Source organism: Neovison vison, chromosome 1 (genome assembly GCF_020171115.1).
Source record: "Neovison vison isolate M4711 chromosome 1, ASM_NN_V1, whole genome shotgun sequence".
Lineage (NCBI taxonomy): Eukaryota > Metazoa > Chordata > Mammalia > Carnivora > Mustelidae > Neogale > Neogale vison.
The window spans coordinates 90,903,220-90,920,860 of record NC_058091.1 but is presented as its reverse complement, the minus strand read 5'-3'; the positions used below and the strand labels follow the sequence as shown (position 1 = coordinate 90,920,860).

General features: G+C 39.1%; 1 protein-coding gene and 1 pseudogene across 1 annotated transcript in view; one reads left to right on the top strand and one right to left on the bottom strand.

Moving 5' to 3' along the window:
• CDC5L (cell division cycle 5 like) overlaps positions 1–17,641 on the bottom strand; it is a 49,716-nt gene that overhangs the window by 18,482 nt on the left and 13,593 nt on the right. Inside the window, exons 6-11 of the mRNA XM_044251942.1 lie at positions 15,411–15,629; positions 12,809–12,953; positions 10,921–11,109; positions 5,829–5,977; positions 3,651–3,813; positions 1,696–1,860 (exon numbers count right to left, since the gene is read on the bottom strand). Of these exons, the coding sequence (XP_044107877.1) occupies positions 1,696–1,860; positions 3,651–3,813; positions 5,829–5,977; positions 10,921–11,109; positions 12,809–12,953; positions 15,411–15,629 (1,030 nt within the window). The remainder of the gene's footprint in view (positions 1–1,695; positions 1,861–3,650; positions 3,814–5,828; positions 5,978–10,920; positions 11,110–12,808; positions 12,954–15,410; positions 15,630–17,641) is intronic.
• Positions 17,116–17,542, top strand: LOC122908790 (annotated as a pseudogene).

The window sequence follows — 17,641 nt, the reverse complement described above, 5'->3', positions numbered from 1 at the left end:
TGTACTGTTAGCGGGAACGCAAACTGGTACAACCACTCAGGTAAACAGTATGAGAAGTTCCTCAAAAAAGTTAAAAATAGAACTGCACTATGATCCAGCAATCACGTTTCTGGGCATTTACACACAAAAAAACATAAAAACATTAACTCAAAGGCATACGTGCACTCTTATGTTTAGAGCAGCATTATTTACAATAGCCAAATTAGAGAAGGAGCTATCCATGGACAGATGAATGGATAAAGATGTGGCGTATGTCTGTGTGTATATACATATCTGTATGTGTGTGTGTGCATGTGTGTATGGATAGAGAAGACATAATACACACCCACACACTACAGTGGAGTATTATTCGGTCTTTAGCCATAAAAAAGAATGAAATCTTGCCATCGGCAATAACATGGGTGGAGCTAGAGAGTATTATGCTAAGTGAACTAAATCGGTCAGAGAAAGGCAAATACCACATGATTTCACTTGTATATGGAACTTAAGAAATAAAACAAGCAAAAGGAAAAAAAAAAGAAAGAGAAAGAGAAACCAAGAAACAGACTCTTAACTACAGAGAACAAACTGATGGTTACCAGAATGCAGGTGGGTGGGGGGTGGATAAAATAGGTAACAGGGATGAAGGAGGGCACTTGTCATGATGAGCACTGGGTGTTATATGAAAGTGTTGAATCATGACATTACACACCAGAAATGACTATTACACTGTATGTTAACTATATGGGAATTGAAATAAAATTAAAAAATAAAAATAAATTGGAATACTAAACTTAGAAGGGACTCTCAGTTGTTCCTCTTGCAATACAACCCTCACTTCCACCCCAAAAGTTACTGATTTTTAATTTAAAAAGCCCAGCCATTGAACGTGCTGTTTCCTGATTCTTAAATCATGAATAATTTGAGTTAACACATTAGAATTTCACAGCATTTCAAAGAGTAAATATACAGCAAAGTAACTAAAAGAGCTAAACACAAAAAGTACTACCCTGTATCACCCACTGAAAAGCACATTCATGTGATTTTTTTTTCATGTGATTTCTAAAATATATTTGTATTGATGCTATTCACACTTCAGGACCGTAAAAATTACTCAATTTCTAAAATTATCCTGACATGGACTGCAGCAAGAATTCCCAAAATGACCTCAGTGTGAGTTCAAGATTCACCACTTTCCAAACATGAAAGCTGGGAAAGTTAATTAACCTGAGCTTATTTCCTTACTTCTAAAATGAAGCTAATTACATCACCAGGCTGGTATGTGCAATGAGTAAGTAACTAACGGTAAGATGTATCAGTACAAGATGTTACTAATATTATTTCGACACACTCTAAATTTCCCTCTCCATCCCCGCTTGTACACTCTAAATAAAAAAATAAAATCTTTAAAATAAAAGACTGTGTATTTTAAAGAGGTATAATAAATTTGATGAGATATTTAAATTACTATATAAATACACATACACATACATACACATTTTAAAAACACCTATCAAAATATTCTCAGTGTAGTATTAATTACATGACTGTATTATTAATGATGGTAAATAATTTACTTCAGGGCAATCTTTTTAAATATTGAAAAAACTTTTTTTTTTAAGTAGGGATCTTGAAACATTTAACGACCGTTCTTCACTCTCTCAGACACTGACACACTCAGCAACTTCATACTTCCTTCCAAGCACAATCACCTACCTGCTTGCGTGCGTCCACATCGGCAGCATCTTCTATGTAAGTATCATCTACTTCACGGTCTTCCAGCTCCTTCTCAGCATTTTCTGGCAGAACAATTTCGAAGTCATTCTTAGGGGCAGGAAGGCCCAACAACCCTAAACGGAGATGTTCTCGAGATTCTCTTTCCTGTAGAAAAAAATTGTTCCTTCTCAATTCACACACATTAAGAATTCAACCAATATTCTCTAAGAGTTCCTGAAAAAGAATTAGCCTATTTCAATTCTAGAAAAATGATCCCTAACTTCAGAGCTGAGACAAGTTTTCTGCTTGATTCTTAACTCACTTTCTTCTCTAAATTAAGATTAAAAACTCTGATTTGTGACCAATACAATTACTCTGGATATTCTAACAGAAGGTTTGGGAATTACCTCTGTAGGGGCAGAAAAATCCTTTCAGATTTCCATTTAAGGAAAACATTTCTGACACTGAAATATAACAGCAAATGAAAATAAGTTGTTCAAAAGACAATTTGTCCTTGGACTAATAAAACCTAATCTGAAAAGATAACTTGAATTTTTGTGTGTGTTTATTTTTAATAGAATTATCACAGGGTACCTGGCTGGCTCAGTCAGTAGAGCATGTAACTCTTGATCCCGGGGTTTTGAGTTCAAACCCCATGTTGGGCAGAGTTTACTTAAAAACAAATGGAAGGAAGGAAGGAGAGGAGAGAAAGAGGGAGGGAGGGAGAAAGAAAGGAAAGGAGGAAGCAATTACTAGATCATATAATGGCCAAGGAAAACAGTCTACATTCCCCAGAGAAATGCCCTGGTATCCAAAGTTTTCCCTAGTACATCCCTGGCTTACCTTTCCAGTGTCATTCCCCACAGCTGCATTACATGTATGGTAGGTGTGAGGACCTGATGAGCTGCTATGTCCAAAACATGCTCCATGCTTACTCATATCATAGCCTCCATCTGAGATAGCCCCCAATCTACTGAGCATACCTCCTCAACGAAGGCTTTCCAAGTGCCCACCCAGCAAATGTGGAAATTTCTATCTTTGGCCACCCTAAGTATGTTGGTTTTACTCAGAGAGCTTATTCTGTTCTTATGTTATAACTATTTTCAGACTTAGTTTAGTATGCCAATCTCGCCAGAGTATAAACTTCCTTAAGACAAAGGACATCTTTACTCAACCTCAGATCCTTTCAAGTCTCCAGATCAGTGCTTTACACACATTACATTCTTCATTTGTTATCATTTAGCCATTCACAGCTGACATTATTGATATCAACTTGGGCATCAAAAAAATTCTAAACTAACCAAATCTATACATGAAGTTAGAATTAAATTTGTAAAATGAAAATAGACCAATGAAGTTGGAACTCATTAAAAGGAAACTCACAATGATTTTCTGTGGCATCACATAAAAGGATCCATAGTGACATAATAAAAGCAGTAACAAGGGCAGAAATAAAACTGTGGCTTTTATAATTAGCTGTCTAGATCAGTTTGCAAAACACACAAAGGAAAACTTCACTAAGATAAGCAATAAACATCAACTTTGAGATCTAGACTGTTCTTCCAAAAATATAGAGCAAACAGAGGAATCAAGGTTCAAAACCTAATTTATGAGATGTTCCAAACTCAAATTTTATTTTACAGGAATAGAATAAAAAAGTATCATTCAAGAAAGTAAACTATTTAGTCATTAAACAATAAAAAATAAAACCGTATGAGATACAAGGAGCATTCCTATCAGTGTAATCAATATTTACAAACATATTACGAATAAGTAGGCTTATGAAACCAAAAGGATCTCCTCCTCAAGTCCTCCAATCGTTCTTTTCTGGCATCCGCAGGTGTCGTTTCTTAAGGTGTATGCAATATGCACCAACAAGGGGAAATATTTTAATACGGCACTCATGAGACAGAACAGTTTTTTTAAAAAAGTATTAAAAGGGAATTGACATGTACCATCTGCTTCACATAAGAGGGGTCACTGTAGTCTGCCATTCCATCCTCAGGATTAATGTTTAACTTGTCTCGAAGAGGCGTTCTACCAGGGGTGGAGTTAATAACTGGTTTGGGAGTTGTCCCACTGCGGGGAGTCAATCCTTCAGATCCATGAGATGGAGTCCTAGAAAGGCAGAAAATTCCAATTAATAGAAGTGCCAGTTTTATCTGGATCATGCTTTCAAATGTTTTTAACATCAACTATTTTATGTGAAAATAATGTGAAAGCATGAAAGAAACAAAGATCACAAAAATTTTGTCTCCCTACCTGGTTTTAAGTTAGCTCGCTAAGCTAAAATACAGGTTTAATTCTAGCAGCTTAGTATGTACACATCATCTTTTCACTTCAACGACTTCAAGTTACATTTGACACTCTCTTGCCCTGCTGAACTAGGCCCGCCAAACATTATTTCAACCTTTCCGTGGCACACTGCAGGGTGGCTAAGAACATGGAGGTCAGCCACCAAGCTCTAACACCCCCAGGAAACTCTTTTTGAGTTCAGGGTCTTCATCTTATCATCTGCCCCTCACCACCAGGGTGTGTTGGCTAGAGCACCACTATTGTACCTGATAGTTCCTCCTTTTACATTTTGTTTGGAAACCAAATACCAGGCCTATATATGAGTGAGGACAGAGATTCTCTTAGGTATAAAGTCCACAGACTCTGCAACTTATATTTTAATTGATCAAGGTCTTTCATTGTTTTGTTGTTATTGTTGCTTATTTCCTGTATCTTGGCTCGGCTGCAGACAAGTGGTGCTGCCAGACAGGTGTTCCCAAAGGTGAGGTGGGGTATTATCATGGGACACAGTCCCTGTCCCAAAGGGGCTTATAGTCTAGTTGAGACAAGACATACATGGAAAAAGAGGGATTAGGCTCTCCTACAAGCCTTCCAAAAGTATTAAATATCATTTAAGGATTTGGCTGCCGATGTTTCTCAATCCTGCTGTCAGGTACAGCTCTAACAGTCTGAGATGCTTCCTATACCAAACAACCAGGAGGAGGACCTACCCTAACATTGAAAATTAAAAGTAAAGCCCCAGAGATTTCCAACCTTAAAAGGTCAAAGTTCATTTTAATATGACTCGCTTCTACAGCATTTTTATCTTAAAAAACAGTAACTTGGGACACCTGGGTGGCTCAGTGGGTTAAGCCTCTGCCTTCGGCTCAGGTCATGAACTCAGAGTCCTGGATCGAGCCCCACATCAGGCTCTCTGCTCAGCAGGGAGCCTGCTTCTCCCTCTCCCTCCCTCTCTCTCTCTCTGCCTACTTGTGATCTCTCTGTCAAATAAATAAATAAAATCTTTAAAAAAAAAAAAAACTAACTTAAAACAAAAATTATAAACAAAGACTGACTTTGACCTCTAGTTAATGATATGCACAAGACAGTGGTAGAAGTGAAAGGCACAGAAACCTGCAACTTACTTTGAAATGCATTTAAAAAATTGGATGGTCTTACAGACAGATATATGATAAAGCAAACAGAGTAAGATGTTAACAACTGCAGAATCTAGGTGGGAAGTAATATAGATGTTTGTTTTCCTACTCTTTCCGACTTCTCTGAATGTTAGAAATTTTCATAATAAAGTTCTGGGAGAAAAGCAGTAGTAATATACAGATAAAGGACTACAATTTTCATAAAATTCAACAAATGATCATGAAGAGTGGGCTCACTCGTCCTTTTCTTTTTTTTTTTTAATATTTTATTTGTTTATTTGACAGACAGAGATCACAAGTAGGTAGAGAGGCAGGCATAGAGGGAGGAGGAAGCAGGCTCCCCACTGAGCAGAGAGCCTGATGAGGAGCTCAATCCCAGGACCCTGAGATCATGACCTGAGCCAAAGGCAGAGGCTTAACCCACTGAGCCACCCAGGCACCCTCATTCATCCCTTTCAATCAGATAAAATGAATTCAGAAACAAGGTGACAGCATCAGAAACTCTGAAATAAGAAATAAGTTCCAGACAGTTTTAACCAATTCCTGGATATTATTATGTTATTTACTACTATGAGTGAGAAGAAACCAAAAAGGCAGGTTAAACACTTATTTCCATTCTCTATCAACATTTAAAGCAAACACGCCCAACGCTTGGATTCCAGTTTTCCTAAAACAGGAAAAAAAACAATTTACTCACAGTACCTGAATGGGGTAGAAAGAACTGTGTTTGGGGTCTGTACAACCTGCCGCTGCGGTGTCACACCTGAGAAGTCACTCTCGTGCAAAGGCGTGTTAAGTCCACCTTTTAATGGGGTGTCCACATTGGTCAGAGCCATGAGATTCTGAGCTTCCTGATAAACAAGAAGGTAAAGAAGTGTGTTTTAACAGTTCTGGCAGGATAGCAGAATCCTCTCTTCTGGTCCCATGACATGAATCTCAAAGGAGACAGAATTCTTATACCTTATCTTAATGAACACCAAGAGAGAAAATGAACTTCGGGCCATGGCAGAATTCAGTATCTCCATTCCTCTGTCAGTCTAACACAGCACACCAGAGGTTTTGGAATGAAGTTTAAAATGTCAAGAAATGTTTTGAAATGAAATCATGACCCAAAAGCTTTATTATTTCTCCCAAATCTCTTTACAATCATAAAGAATTAAGAATTCAAATCTCCCAATGTGACCCAAGGCTAAGTGTCAGAACACCCAGATTTTATTTTTTTTTTAGAGAGAGTGAGAGACAGAGCGCATGAACACAGGAGCATGCATACACGCGTGAGCAGGGGAGGTAGGTAAGGGCAAAGGAAGAGAGAAAGAATCTTACGCTCCACACTCCACACAGAGCCCAATCCAGGACTAAACCTCATGACCCTGAGATCATAACCTGAGCCAAAATCAAGAATGAGACGCTTAACTGACTGAGCCACCAGGCATCCCCAGAATACCCAGATTTTAGTCTGGCTTTATTATGAACTCTACTCAGTCTTCATTAGCCCCTGAGTCTCAGTTTCTTCTACTGAGAAGTTAAGATACCACTAACTGACCTATCCACTTCCTGCGAAAACTCTTTAGAGAGCAGGTTCCTTTTGAAGTCTTGCTGTTCTCTTTAGGCAAGTCTGACAATGCTCTTTAGCCCCCCTACCACAACTCTACACTCACTACAATCACTGCACCTACAATCTCCTCATCCCCAACTCCAGCCCTGTGAGAGACTACATTTTTCAAGATAGTCACAGCCATATCTCTCATCTCCTGTGCTCTTCTTGTGATCCAACCTTGATATGCCTCCCATCAAGAGGCAGGATCTATGTCCCCTCCTTTTGAAACCAGGTAGCCTTGTGAATTAACTGTAACTAACAAAATGCAACAAAGTGACACTGCTGGACTTCCAAGGCAGCCTAAGCAAAAAACACAACTTTCTAGCACACTCTACAACACCCCCACTGGAGCCTAGAGGCACCATGGGAGAAGTTCAACTATTCTGAGACCACATGCTGAAAGAAAGCCCAAGCCACAGAGAGGCCACATGAAGATTTACTCCCCATTCCCAGGTGAGGCCCCAACCCACAGCCAGCATCAACTACCAGACACAGAAAGATGATTCAAGCCCCTATGTGTCAAGAGACCCCCAAATGTTGAGTCTTCTTAGCTGAGGCCCTAGACATCACAGAACAGAGATAAGCCATTTTTGTTTTTTTAACATTTTATTTATTTATTTGACACAAAGAGAGAGATCACAAGTAGCAGAGAGGCAGGCAGAGAGAGAGGGGGAAGCAGGCTCCCTGCTGAGCAGAGAGCCCAAAACGGGGCTCAATCCCAGGACCCTGAGATCACAACCTGAGCAGAAGGCAGAGGCCCAACTGTCTGAGCCACCCAGGCGCCCCAAGATAAGCCATCTTTCTGTGCCCTGTCCAAATTCCTGACCAGCAAAAACCATTAGCACAATGAAATGTTTTAAGCCAGTAAGTTTTGATGCAAAATGAAGATAACAAGAGACAGGCTTATTCCATTACTCTGTTGGTTCATATTCATGGAAAAAAATATGAATTTCACAGTATCAAGGCCCTGTGTGTGTTCTTTTTGCTCGTCCAAATAAATAACACTTTTCCTCAACTAGGCTCTCAAAAGGCTGGCCAGCTTTATACCTCTGGGAAGGAGACTGGAAGCCACTTCTCTCGGGAACCTAACCCAAAAGAAAAGATGTAGAAATACTGACATCAAGAATTTGCCAATGATGGGCACCTGGGTAACTCAGTTGGTTGGGCATCCAACTCCTGATTTCGGCTCAGGTCATCATCTCAGGGTCATGAGACTAACCCCAGATCAGGTTTCACACTTAACAGGAAATCTGCTTTAGATTCTCTCCCTCTCTCTTTGTTCCTCCCCCCTGTGTGTGTGAGCTCTCTCTAAAACAAATAAATACATCTTTAAAAAAAAGAAAAGAACAGATTTTGCCAATGAAACTCCACTAGCCAGTTCAGCCTGGAATCAAGAAGGCCTTACCCATACCCAAGGAGCTTCTAGTCTACTTTTAATTGTCATGCCTTAACCCTTAGATACAGGCAGAGAGCTTAAGATGAAAAGATATTTGAGAAAACATCTAATATGAAAAACAGAGACCAAAGAAACTTAAATACTATTCAAGGAAAAGAAAACTTACAAAAACAAAATCATCATTAATAGCCTCAAAGTAAGAAAACAAAATATTCATTAAATATGGGGCTCTTAGAAACTAAAATGTGATAATAAAAATTCAAAACCTGAACAAAGATAAAATTCAGAAAATCTCCTAACAATAAACCAAAAAGTCCATTAAAACAGAAAACCAGAGAGGAGTAAGAAAATTTAAGGTTCATAAAAAGGAAAATACCAAAGAAAGGAGGGAACAAAAATTTTCAAAATAATGTCCCAGAATCAAAGGCCATGAATGAAAAGATGCACCAAGTACCTAGTACAGTGACTGAAAACAGACCCACAACAAGAAATATGCATGTGAAAAAGAGATGATCATATAAGCTTCCAGAGGAAGAGAAAAAGGGGTTTGCTATTAACAATCTAAGTGACACAGGTACTCAAAAGCTATAATAGGCGCCTGGGTGGCTCAGTGGGTTAAGCCGCTGCCTTCGGCTCAGGTCATGATCTCAGGGTCCTGGGATCGAGTCCCACATCGGGCTCTCTGCTCAGCAGGGAGCCTGCTTCCTCCTCTCTCTCTCTGCCTGACTCTCTGCCTACTTGTAATCTCTCTCTGTCAAATAAATAAATAAATAAAATCTTTTAAAAAAAAAAAAGCCCAGAAGTTGCAGGAGCACAGCCTTCAAAACTGTAAATAAAAACCACTTCAATCTGGGAGTGCCTGGTTGACTCAATCAGTGGAGCACGTAGCTCTTGATCTCTCAGGGTCATGAGTTCAAGCCCCACACTGGGTATAGAGCTTACTTAAAAAGGGGGAAAAAGAAAAAACATTTCAATCTGGAATTCTACACCCAGTTATACTATCAATCAGTTAAGAGGATAGAACATAATTTATAGATATGCAAGGTCTTAAAAATTCCATCTGCCATGAAACCATCCTCAGAAAGTTACTAAAGTAAATGCTTCACTAACAAGGGCATAAACTAAGAAAACCAAAGGCATAGGAGCCAGGGAAGAGGCGATCCAACAGACTTTCTAGGATGCCAGGAAATCAAGAGAATAAGCTGTTAAGAAGATCTAAAGAGTAATCAGTGCAGAATAGAACATTCAGAAATTCTGGGAAAGACTTCTTCAAAAAGCTAAGAATATCTAAATTTGATCAGATTATAGGAAATTTACAGAGATAGTGTCAAGTCTAGAGTTGAATTCGTGCTAAGTAATCACAAAACTCAGCATCTGAATAAGCATTAACTCAAAGAAAAACTAATAATGTATAATAATTATTAGCAGTATAGTCATTATTAGGCACTTCATAGGTTCAGTAACAAACTTGGGTTTACACAGTCATAAAGTAAACTATGATACAGAGCTAACCAAAATTATGGTATAACCATAATGGAATATGAAGGCATGGAAAAAGAGTGCATATGCATGGTAGAGGAAGAGGGAGTGAGAGCCAAATGTTCAAATTCCCAAGTGGAAATATGGCTAGAACTAAAAATAAGTCAGTAAACTTTAAGTGTCCTAGTAATAAGATGGTAAAAACTAATAGCTGCAACTGGTGCCTCCAGGGAGCAAACAACGAGGAACACAACCTTTCCTCTTTGTAAGTTTACAGAACTATCTGACACCAAATCAAGACCTTAAAGTTATATTTCTGGGGGCACCTGGGTGGCACAGTTAGCATCCAACTCTTGATTTCAGCCCAGGTCATGATCTCAGGGTCGTGGGATCAAGTCCTGCATCAGGCTCAGGATTCTCTCTCTCTCTCTTCCTCTGCCCCTCCACATACCCCACCTGCATGCACTCCCTGTCTAAAAAATGAATGAATGAATGAATGAATGAATAATTCTATTTCTGGCTATCAGAGAAGAGGAAATGAGATGTAAGAATAATCAAGTGTTTTGTTAGGTTTATCTATTCTCTGACATATAAACTCCCTAAGAACACACAGAGCTGTACACCTTATGTGTTTAGGAGAGAAAGGGAAGGTACTGATGGCAGCCTGTCCCAAGCTAAGTACAGAAATCCAAGGAAGTTTAAAAAATCACTATTATAGGGGAGCCTGGGTGGCTCAGTGGGTTAAGGCCTCTGCCTTTAGCTCAGATCATGATCTCAGGGTCCTGGGATCAAGCCCTGCTTTGGGCTCTCTGTTCAGCGGGGAGCCTGCTTCCTCTTCTCTGCCTGACTCTCTGCCTACTTGTGATCTCTGTCAAATAAATAAATCTTTTTCTAAAATAAATAAATAAATAAAAATCAATAAATAAAAATCACTATTACAACTCCTGAGACCAATACTGACTGTTAAAATTAAATTAAAACAAAAACAACAACAAAAAAAAACTACATACACCAGCTTTCTAGGATTGCTAGGCAATGTGAAATTTTAAAATGCTGTGCCTTATTAACAGATACTAAAGATTAATGAAGGAGGAAGAGCTGGCTGGGGGGAGAGGAACAACCCTATGAATTGATAAATGTGGAAATGAAACCACCTAATTAATCTGCTAATTTTGCTTCCTTAATAAAATCTCTAGAATCTATGCATTCAGGACTCAGTTTCAAACTGTTTACCCTAAAAGAAACCAAATCACATAGCATTCTCCTTCTGACATTTTCAAGGACTACAGGTAAAAGGCTCACACTACTATATGACAGCTTACCTGCAGAATTCTATCCTGGGAAGCTGGTGTGCGAGGTGTTCTAAGAGCAATGCTGTTGTTGGTGACATTGTACTCGGACAAGAGAGTACTGGAGGCAGAGTTCGTTATGCCAGATTCCTCAGCAGTCTGACGTGCAATTTCACTTGCTTGGCCTACTTTCACAACCTCCTGGAGTTCTGCATCTGAAATCTAAAAAGACACAGTTATCACCCATGCAGCAATATTTTAGCCAGAGAGTAACACATTTTAAAACTCACACATTCCAAAAAGATGAACTGCTGAAGCTATGTGATAAGTACACAGGGGTACTACTTTCTTAACTAACTGTCGATTTGAAAATTTCTGTGATAAAGTTTTTAAGTCTTTACTACATAATATAGGGGAAAATTCCATATACGATATACTATCAAGCTACAAAGTTTTATATTTCCATAACGAAATTCTTTCAAAACAACTAACATACTAATATACCAAGAATGTAAAAGATTCATGTTTGTATAAAACTATCAGAGGGGCGGAATGAAAGCCAATTAAAATAAAAGAGTCTGGGACACCTGGGTGGCTCAGTCAGTTAAGCAGGTGCCTGGGTCCTGGGATCAAGCTCCATATCAGGGTCCTTGCTCAGCAGGGAGCCTGCTTCTCCCTCTCTGCCTGCTGCTTCCCCTGCTTGTGCCTGCTCTCTCCCCGACCCACTGTGTGTCAAATAAATAAAATCTTAAAAACAAATCAGAGTCCCCTGAGCCACAAGATCCTGGAGAAAAATCTAAAAGCGTTATCTTAGTAATTTTACAAAAATAAACATCCTAGAGAGCTAAGAAAAAAAGTTATAGGCAAACTCTTAGTTTAAAATGTATCCCTGGTTGGAATGGCAGCATCTGAGAAACTTATGTCAGTCACATTTATACCCAAGAATTTCACGTAGATGCAGCCAGCACATCAACTGGAGAAAGCTCTTCCATCCCCTTAGCTCCATCCGTACAATTCTACGGTACTGTACAACTCAAAATAAAACAAGAGCCTATTCAAAACTCCCATAGTTTTGATCAACTACAATTAAGTCAAAGGAAGAGAGCCTGGATAAGGTGAATGAGGGTATGTTTCTTTCTCTCTTCTCCATAGCTCCCACATTAATTTTCAGTGTTGTCCCAAAAAGAAAAGTATGACACAATAAGACACACCCTAAAAGAAAGCACCCTAGGCATGCCTGGGTGGCTACATGGTTAAGGACCTCTTAATCTCAGCTCAGCTCTTCATCTAAGTGCTATGAGTTCAAGCCCAGTACTGGAGCCTACCTTAAAAAAAAGTGGGGGGGGGGGGTGCCTGAGTGCCACAATTGGTTAAGCCTCCGACTCTTGGTTTCAGTTCAGGTCATGATCTCAAGGTTGTGAGAAAGAGCCCCATACTGGCCTCTGTGCTCAGTAGAGTCCGCTTGCCCCTCTACCTGCCACTGTGCCCCTCCACCTGCCACTCTGCCCCTCCCCCAACTCATGCTCATGCGAGCGCACATTTCTCTTTCTCTCTCAAATAAATAAAATCTTTAAAAAGGAAAGCAGCCTAAAGTCCACAAAGCCAAATATCACCTCTACACTAGTAAGCTACAATAAGAGTCCAGAAGCGCTAACCTCTTTGCAAATTGTTAAGACAATTACTTACTAAACCATCACAAGAACAGTTTAAGGCCTGATACAACAATTTGTACAGAAAAATTGTTACTTATTTATCATACTATATCACAAAGACTTATTTTTATGTGGTTCACCTCTTACACTGTGAACTTCTTAAGGGCACCCAACACCTAAGAAAAACCTGGCACATAAACCCTCATACCTTACTAAATAAATAATAAAGATATGAGTTCACACAACGAAAAACTGCTTTAACAGATTACCTGAGGGGCAGGAAGTACTAGTTTGCTTCTCTTTTTGGTAAATTCAGAAACACCACTAGTCTGAAGAATGGCTGATGGTAAATCAGATTCTTTTTTCCTTTTTAAATGTTGCTTGTCTTTTTTTCTGTCTCTTCCTTCTTTTTCACTGTCATGAATCAAAGTAGGTAAGAGATTTTGTAAAGTTACATATAATCAATAACAGCAAAGTCATATAAATACTCATACACTTATTGAACAAATTATTGAACCAAATAATGCCATTCCTAAGAAAATCAAAGATAAAAAGACAAAATCCAAATACATTAAGTTGTGCCCTATACCATCAGTTACCCACTATACTCGAGAGGAATGTGACTTAGAATTGAAACACAATTATTAAGAAAATAAGATATAGTACTGAGTAAATTAGGTACCAAACATTAAGCCTATACAAGACTATAATGATAAGCAAAATGTTATGTATAATTTCAAAACAAAAACAAAACTACTCCTACATCATAATACTCTTACAAAAGTACGTATATGTGCATACAAAAATGAAGGTTACAAGCATACAAAATGGGAATTAATTATATGAACAGGATGGGATTAAAACACTGAATTTTTAAATTTCTCTTTAAAACTGTTCTTTGGGGCACCTCGGTGGTTTAGTGAGTTGAGCATCTGACTCTTGATCTTGGCTCAGGTCATGATCTCAGGGTTACAGGATCAAGCCCCGAGGAGGGCTCCACTCACTGTGGCATCTGCTTGTCCCTCTCCCTTGGTTCCTGCTCTCACTCTCTCTCTCAATAAACAAAATCTTTAAAAATCTGTTCTTTGGGGTGCCTTGGTGGCTCAGTGGATTAAAGCCTCTGCCTTAGGCTCAGGTCATGATTCCAGAGTCCTGGGATTGAGCCCCGCATCGGGCTCTCTGCTAAGCGGGGAGCCTGCTTCCCCCCTCTCTCTGCCTACTTGTGACCCCTGTCTGTCAAATAAATAAATAAATAATAAAGATCTGTTCTTCAATTGTTTGTTATGATTCTTTCTTTTTCATTATGATTCTTTTTTTTTTTTTTAAGATTTTATTTATTTATTTGACAGAGAGAGAAATCACAAGTAGGCAGAGAGGCAGGCAGAGAGAAAGGGGGAAGCAGGCTCCCCACTGAGCAGAGAGCCTGATGTGGGGCTTGATCCCAGGACCCTGAGATCATGACCAGAGCTGAAGGCAGAGGCTTAACCCACTGAGCCACGCAGGCGCCCCCATTATGGTTCTTTTTAATTCACAAAAATTTTTAAAGGATGTTTAAGCCCTGACAATTGGATACAAACATCAGGCTCAAGGCCACCTTTGAAAGCTCTAAGAATGCCCCTTCCCTGTCAACATGGTAGCCTCTTCCAGATCATCTGCTCCCACTTCAACCTCTTCATTTGCACAGGCTACCTAAAACAACGTCTTAAATGTGGGAAATAAATATAATGGAGTACATCCAAGAAAATCCTGTTTTACAGTGCCTGACATCTGTCATTTAGTACCAATTCATGTCATCAAAAATGGAACGTCAGTGAGGTAGCAGAAAACTAAAACTCTCTGACAATCAGAAAAGCTTCTCCCTGTAATATTCAGATGCAAGAATGAAAAAACCCTAAAAATCCCTAAAAATGGGGAAAATCCTGGGGGGTAGGAAAAGAATAAATGAAACAAGATGGGATTGGGTGGGAGACAAACCATAAGAGATTCTTAATCTTACAAAACAAACTGAGGGATGCTGGGGGGGAGGAGGTTCGGGAGAGGGTGGTAGGGTTATGGACATTGGGGAGGGTATGTGCTATGGAGAGTGCCGTAAAGTGTGTAAACCTGGCAATTCACAGACCTGTACCCCTGGGGCTAATAATACATTATATGTTTATTAAAAAAATAAGAAATTTTTTTAAAAATGGGCAAAATCCTCTGCACCCTTAGACAACTTATAAATACACTTATCTCCATTAGTTAAAAAGATTTAGGTATGCATCAGTAACTTTCTTCTTTTAATTCGAAGAAAAACAAGTCAGAATTTTCACTAGAAAAGACAAAAAGAACCAGACCAGACTTTGACAGATGCCTTAGGCCATTAGTAAAATAACTAACCCGTTCACAAATGTACATAAACGTTAAGATGGTGACTCAGTGAGCAGACAGTACACTAAGAGCCAAATGCTGACATTTCAAGAGAGCCAAAGAGCATTCTGTGCCAAAAACATGACAGCAAGAGTCACTGGTTTTCTCAGAAAGGTGAACACAGTAAATAAATAAAAACACTATGTAGGCCACATTGTCCTGAACCATAAAAACTTGGCTCTGACAAGGACAATGCATGGCCCTCTGTAAAATTCCTACTATACTTTTTCATTTTTTTTTTAAAGATTTTATTTATTTATTTGACAGACAGAGATCACAAGAAGGCAGAGAGGCAGGCAGAGAGAGAGAGAGGAGGAAGCAGGCTCCCCGCTGAGCAGAGAGCCTGATGTGGGGCTCGATCCCAGGACCCTGGGATCATGACCTGAGCTGAAGGCAGAGGCTTAACCCACTGAGCCACCCAGGCGCCCTTACTTTTTTATTTTCAAAATCAGAAAGGCAACTTACGATCTTAGTTCCCCATCAAGATCCTGTTGTCTTAATTTTCTGAAATCTGCATCAAGAGCCTGGTAGTTTTCCTCAGAAGTATCGTAAAAACCAAGAGCAGGCTTTTTTTCAAATGGAATTTCAGCATTATAATCAACTCCTCTCTTCTTTTTTCTCTTCTTCTGAATTTCTATGCCAGCTGCTCGAAGTTCTCTTCTCTTCTGGAGGGCTGCAAGACGCCTGAAGAAAAAGACCAGATCACTTTGAAAATTACATACCAAGGGAAGGGATGGATCATCCTAAGAAAACTATTTGGTTATTTGGGGAAGAAATATTTATTTAAATCCTCAACTGACACCATTCACCAAAACACTGAAGACTGGAACCCTTTTGACTTAAAGGTTACACACACAAACAAAAAGAAAGCAAAAAGAGAAACCAGAAGGAACTACGAGTAAATATGCGTGTCTGATCTCTGGACGGGAATGTATTCACCTGATATAAATTAAAGAGCAAAGATAAAGATCAACACCTTTCTATTTTTTTTTAAGATTTTAAGTACTGTCTATACCCAACATGGGGCTTAAACTCACAACCCTGATATCGAGTTGCATATTCTACCAACTGAGCCAGGCAGCTGCCCCAACAGCTTTGAATTTCAAGTTTTGTATCTCTATAGCAGTATTTTTTTTTAAGATTTTATTTATTTATTTGAGAGAGAGAGAGAGAAGTCAGAAGCAGGCAGAGAGGCAGGCAGAGAGAGAGGAGGAAGCAGGCTCCCCACTGAACAGAGAGCACAATGTGGGGCTCAATCCCAGGACCCTGGGATCATGACCTGAGCAGAAGGCAGAGGCTTTAACCCACTGAGCCACCCAGGCGCCCCAGCACTAATTTTTTTTAATCATGGAACAAAATTAACAGGAAAATAACAGGAAAAAACATTTGCAATTAGTATTGGCAATGGTTGGGGCGCCTGAGGGGCTCAGTGGGTTAAGCCTCTGCCTTCAGCTCAGATTGTGATCTGAGTGATCCCAGTGTCCTGGGATCGAGCCCCGCATCAGGCTCTCTGCTCAACAGGGAGCCTGCTTCCCTCTCTCTCTCTCTCTCTCTTTGCCTGCCTCTCTGCCTACTTGTCATCTCTCTCTGTCAAATAAATAAATAAAATCTTTAAAAATATATATATAAATATATATATATATATAGGCAATGGTTAGATAGATATAAAGAATTTATGCAGATTTTGTTTTTGTTTTTTTTTTAATGTAGCCTAAGGAGGAAAAAAAAGCAGAAGGAAATAAATAGTTCACTAAGGAAAAAGATGCAAATAGCCAAAATGATAAAAGGTATACATAACTAAGAATCATAAATCAAATCAAGTACCAAATCAAGTACCAATAACTCATTAAGTGTTCAGTTCTTTGTTTTAATGGCAAGTATGCAAAAAATGGACAGTCACCCATCCTGGTAATGGAAAGTAAACTGGTATAGCTTTCCCCAAAGAGAATTTGGAAATACACATTAAAACCCCTAAAGTTTCTCACCTTTTTTTTTTAACCCAAAAATTTCACTCCTCAGTCTTTAGCCTAAAAGAAATAAATACCATGAACAAGGCCTTAGCTATAAGACTTCACCAAGCACTGTTTATTAGCTAATAACTGGACACAATCTGAACATCCAATAATAAGAAATTAGTTAAGAGGATTTACTGAGCTCTTTCTGCCATCTTTCTTTGCCACCATATGGAGCACATGAATGTCCTGGCAGATGCTCTCAAAAGCATCAACAATGCTGAAAAGAGAGGCAAATGCCAGGTTCTTATTAGACCGTGCTCTGAAGTCATCGTCCGGTTTCTCACTGTGATGATGAAGCACAGTTACATTGACGAATCTGAAATCACTGATGATTACAGAGCAGGGAAGATTTCTGTGAATCTCAGAGGCAGGTTTAACAAGTGTGGAGTGATCAGCCCCAGATTTGATATACAGCTGAAAGATCTAGAAAATGGCAGAATAACCTGCTCCCATATCGCCAGTTTGGTTTTATTGTACTGACAACCACAGCTGGCATCATGGGCCATGAAGAAGCAAAACGAAAACACACAGGAGGGAAAATCCTGGGATTCTTTTTCTAGGGATGTAGTACATACATGCAAATAAAATGCCTCAGTGAACCAAAAAAAAAAAAAAGAATTTACTGCATAGCTGTGAGATAGGTTATTATACAGGTATCTGCATAACCTTTAAAAAAACCTA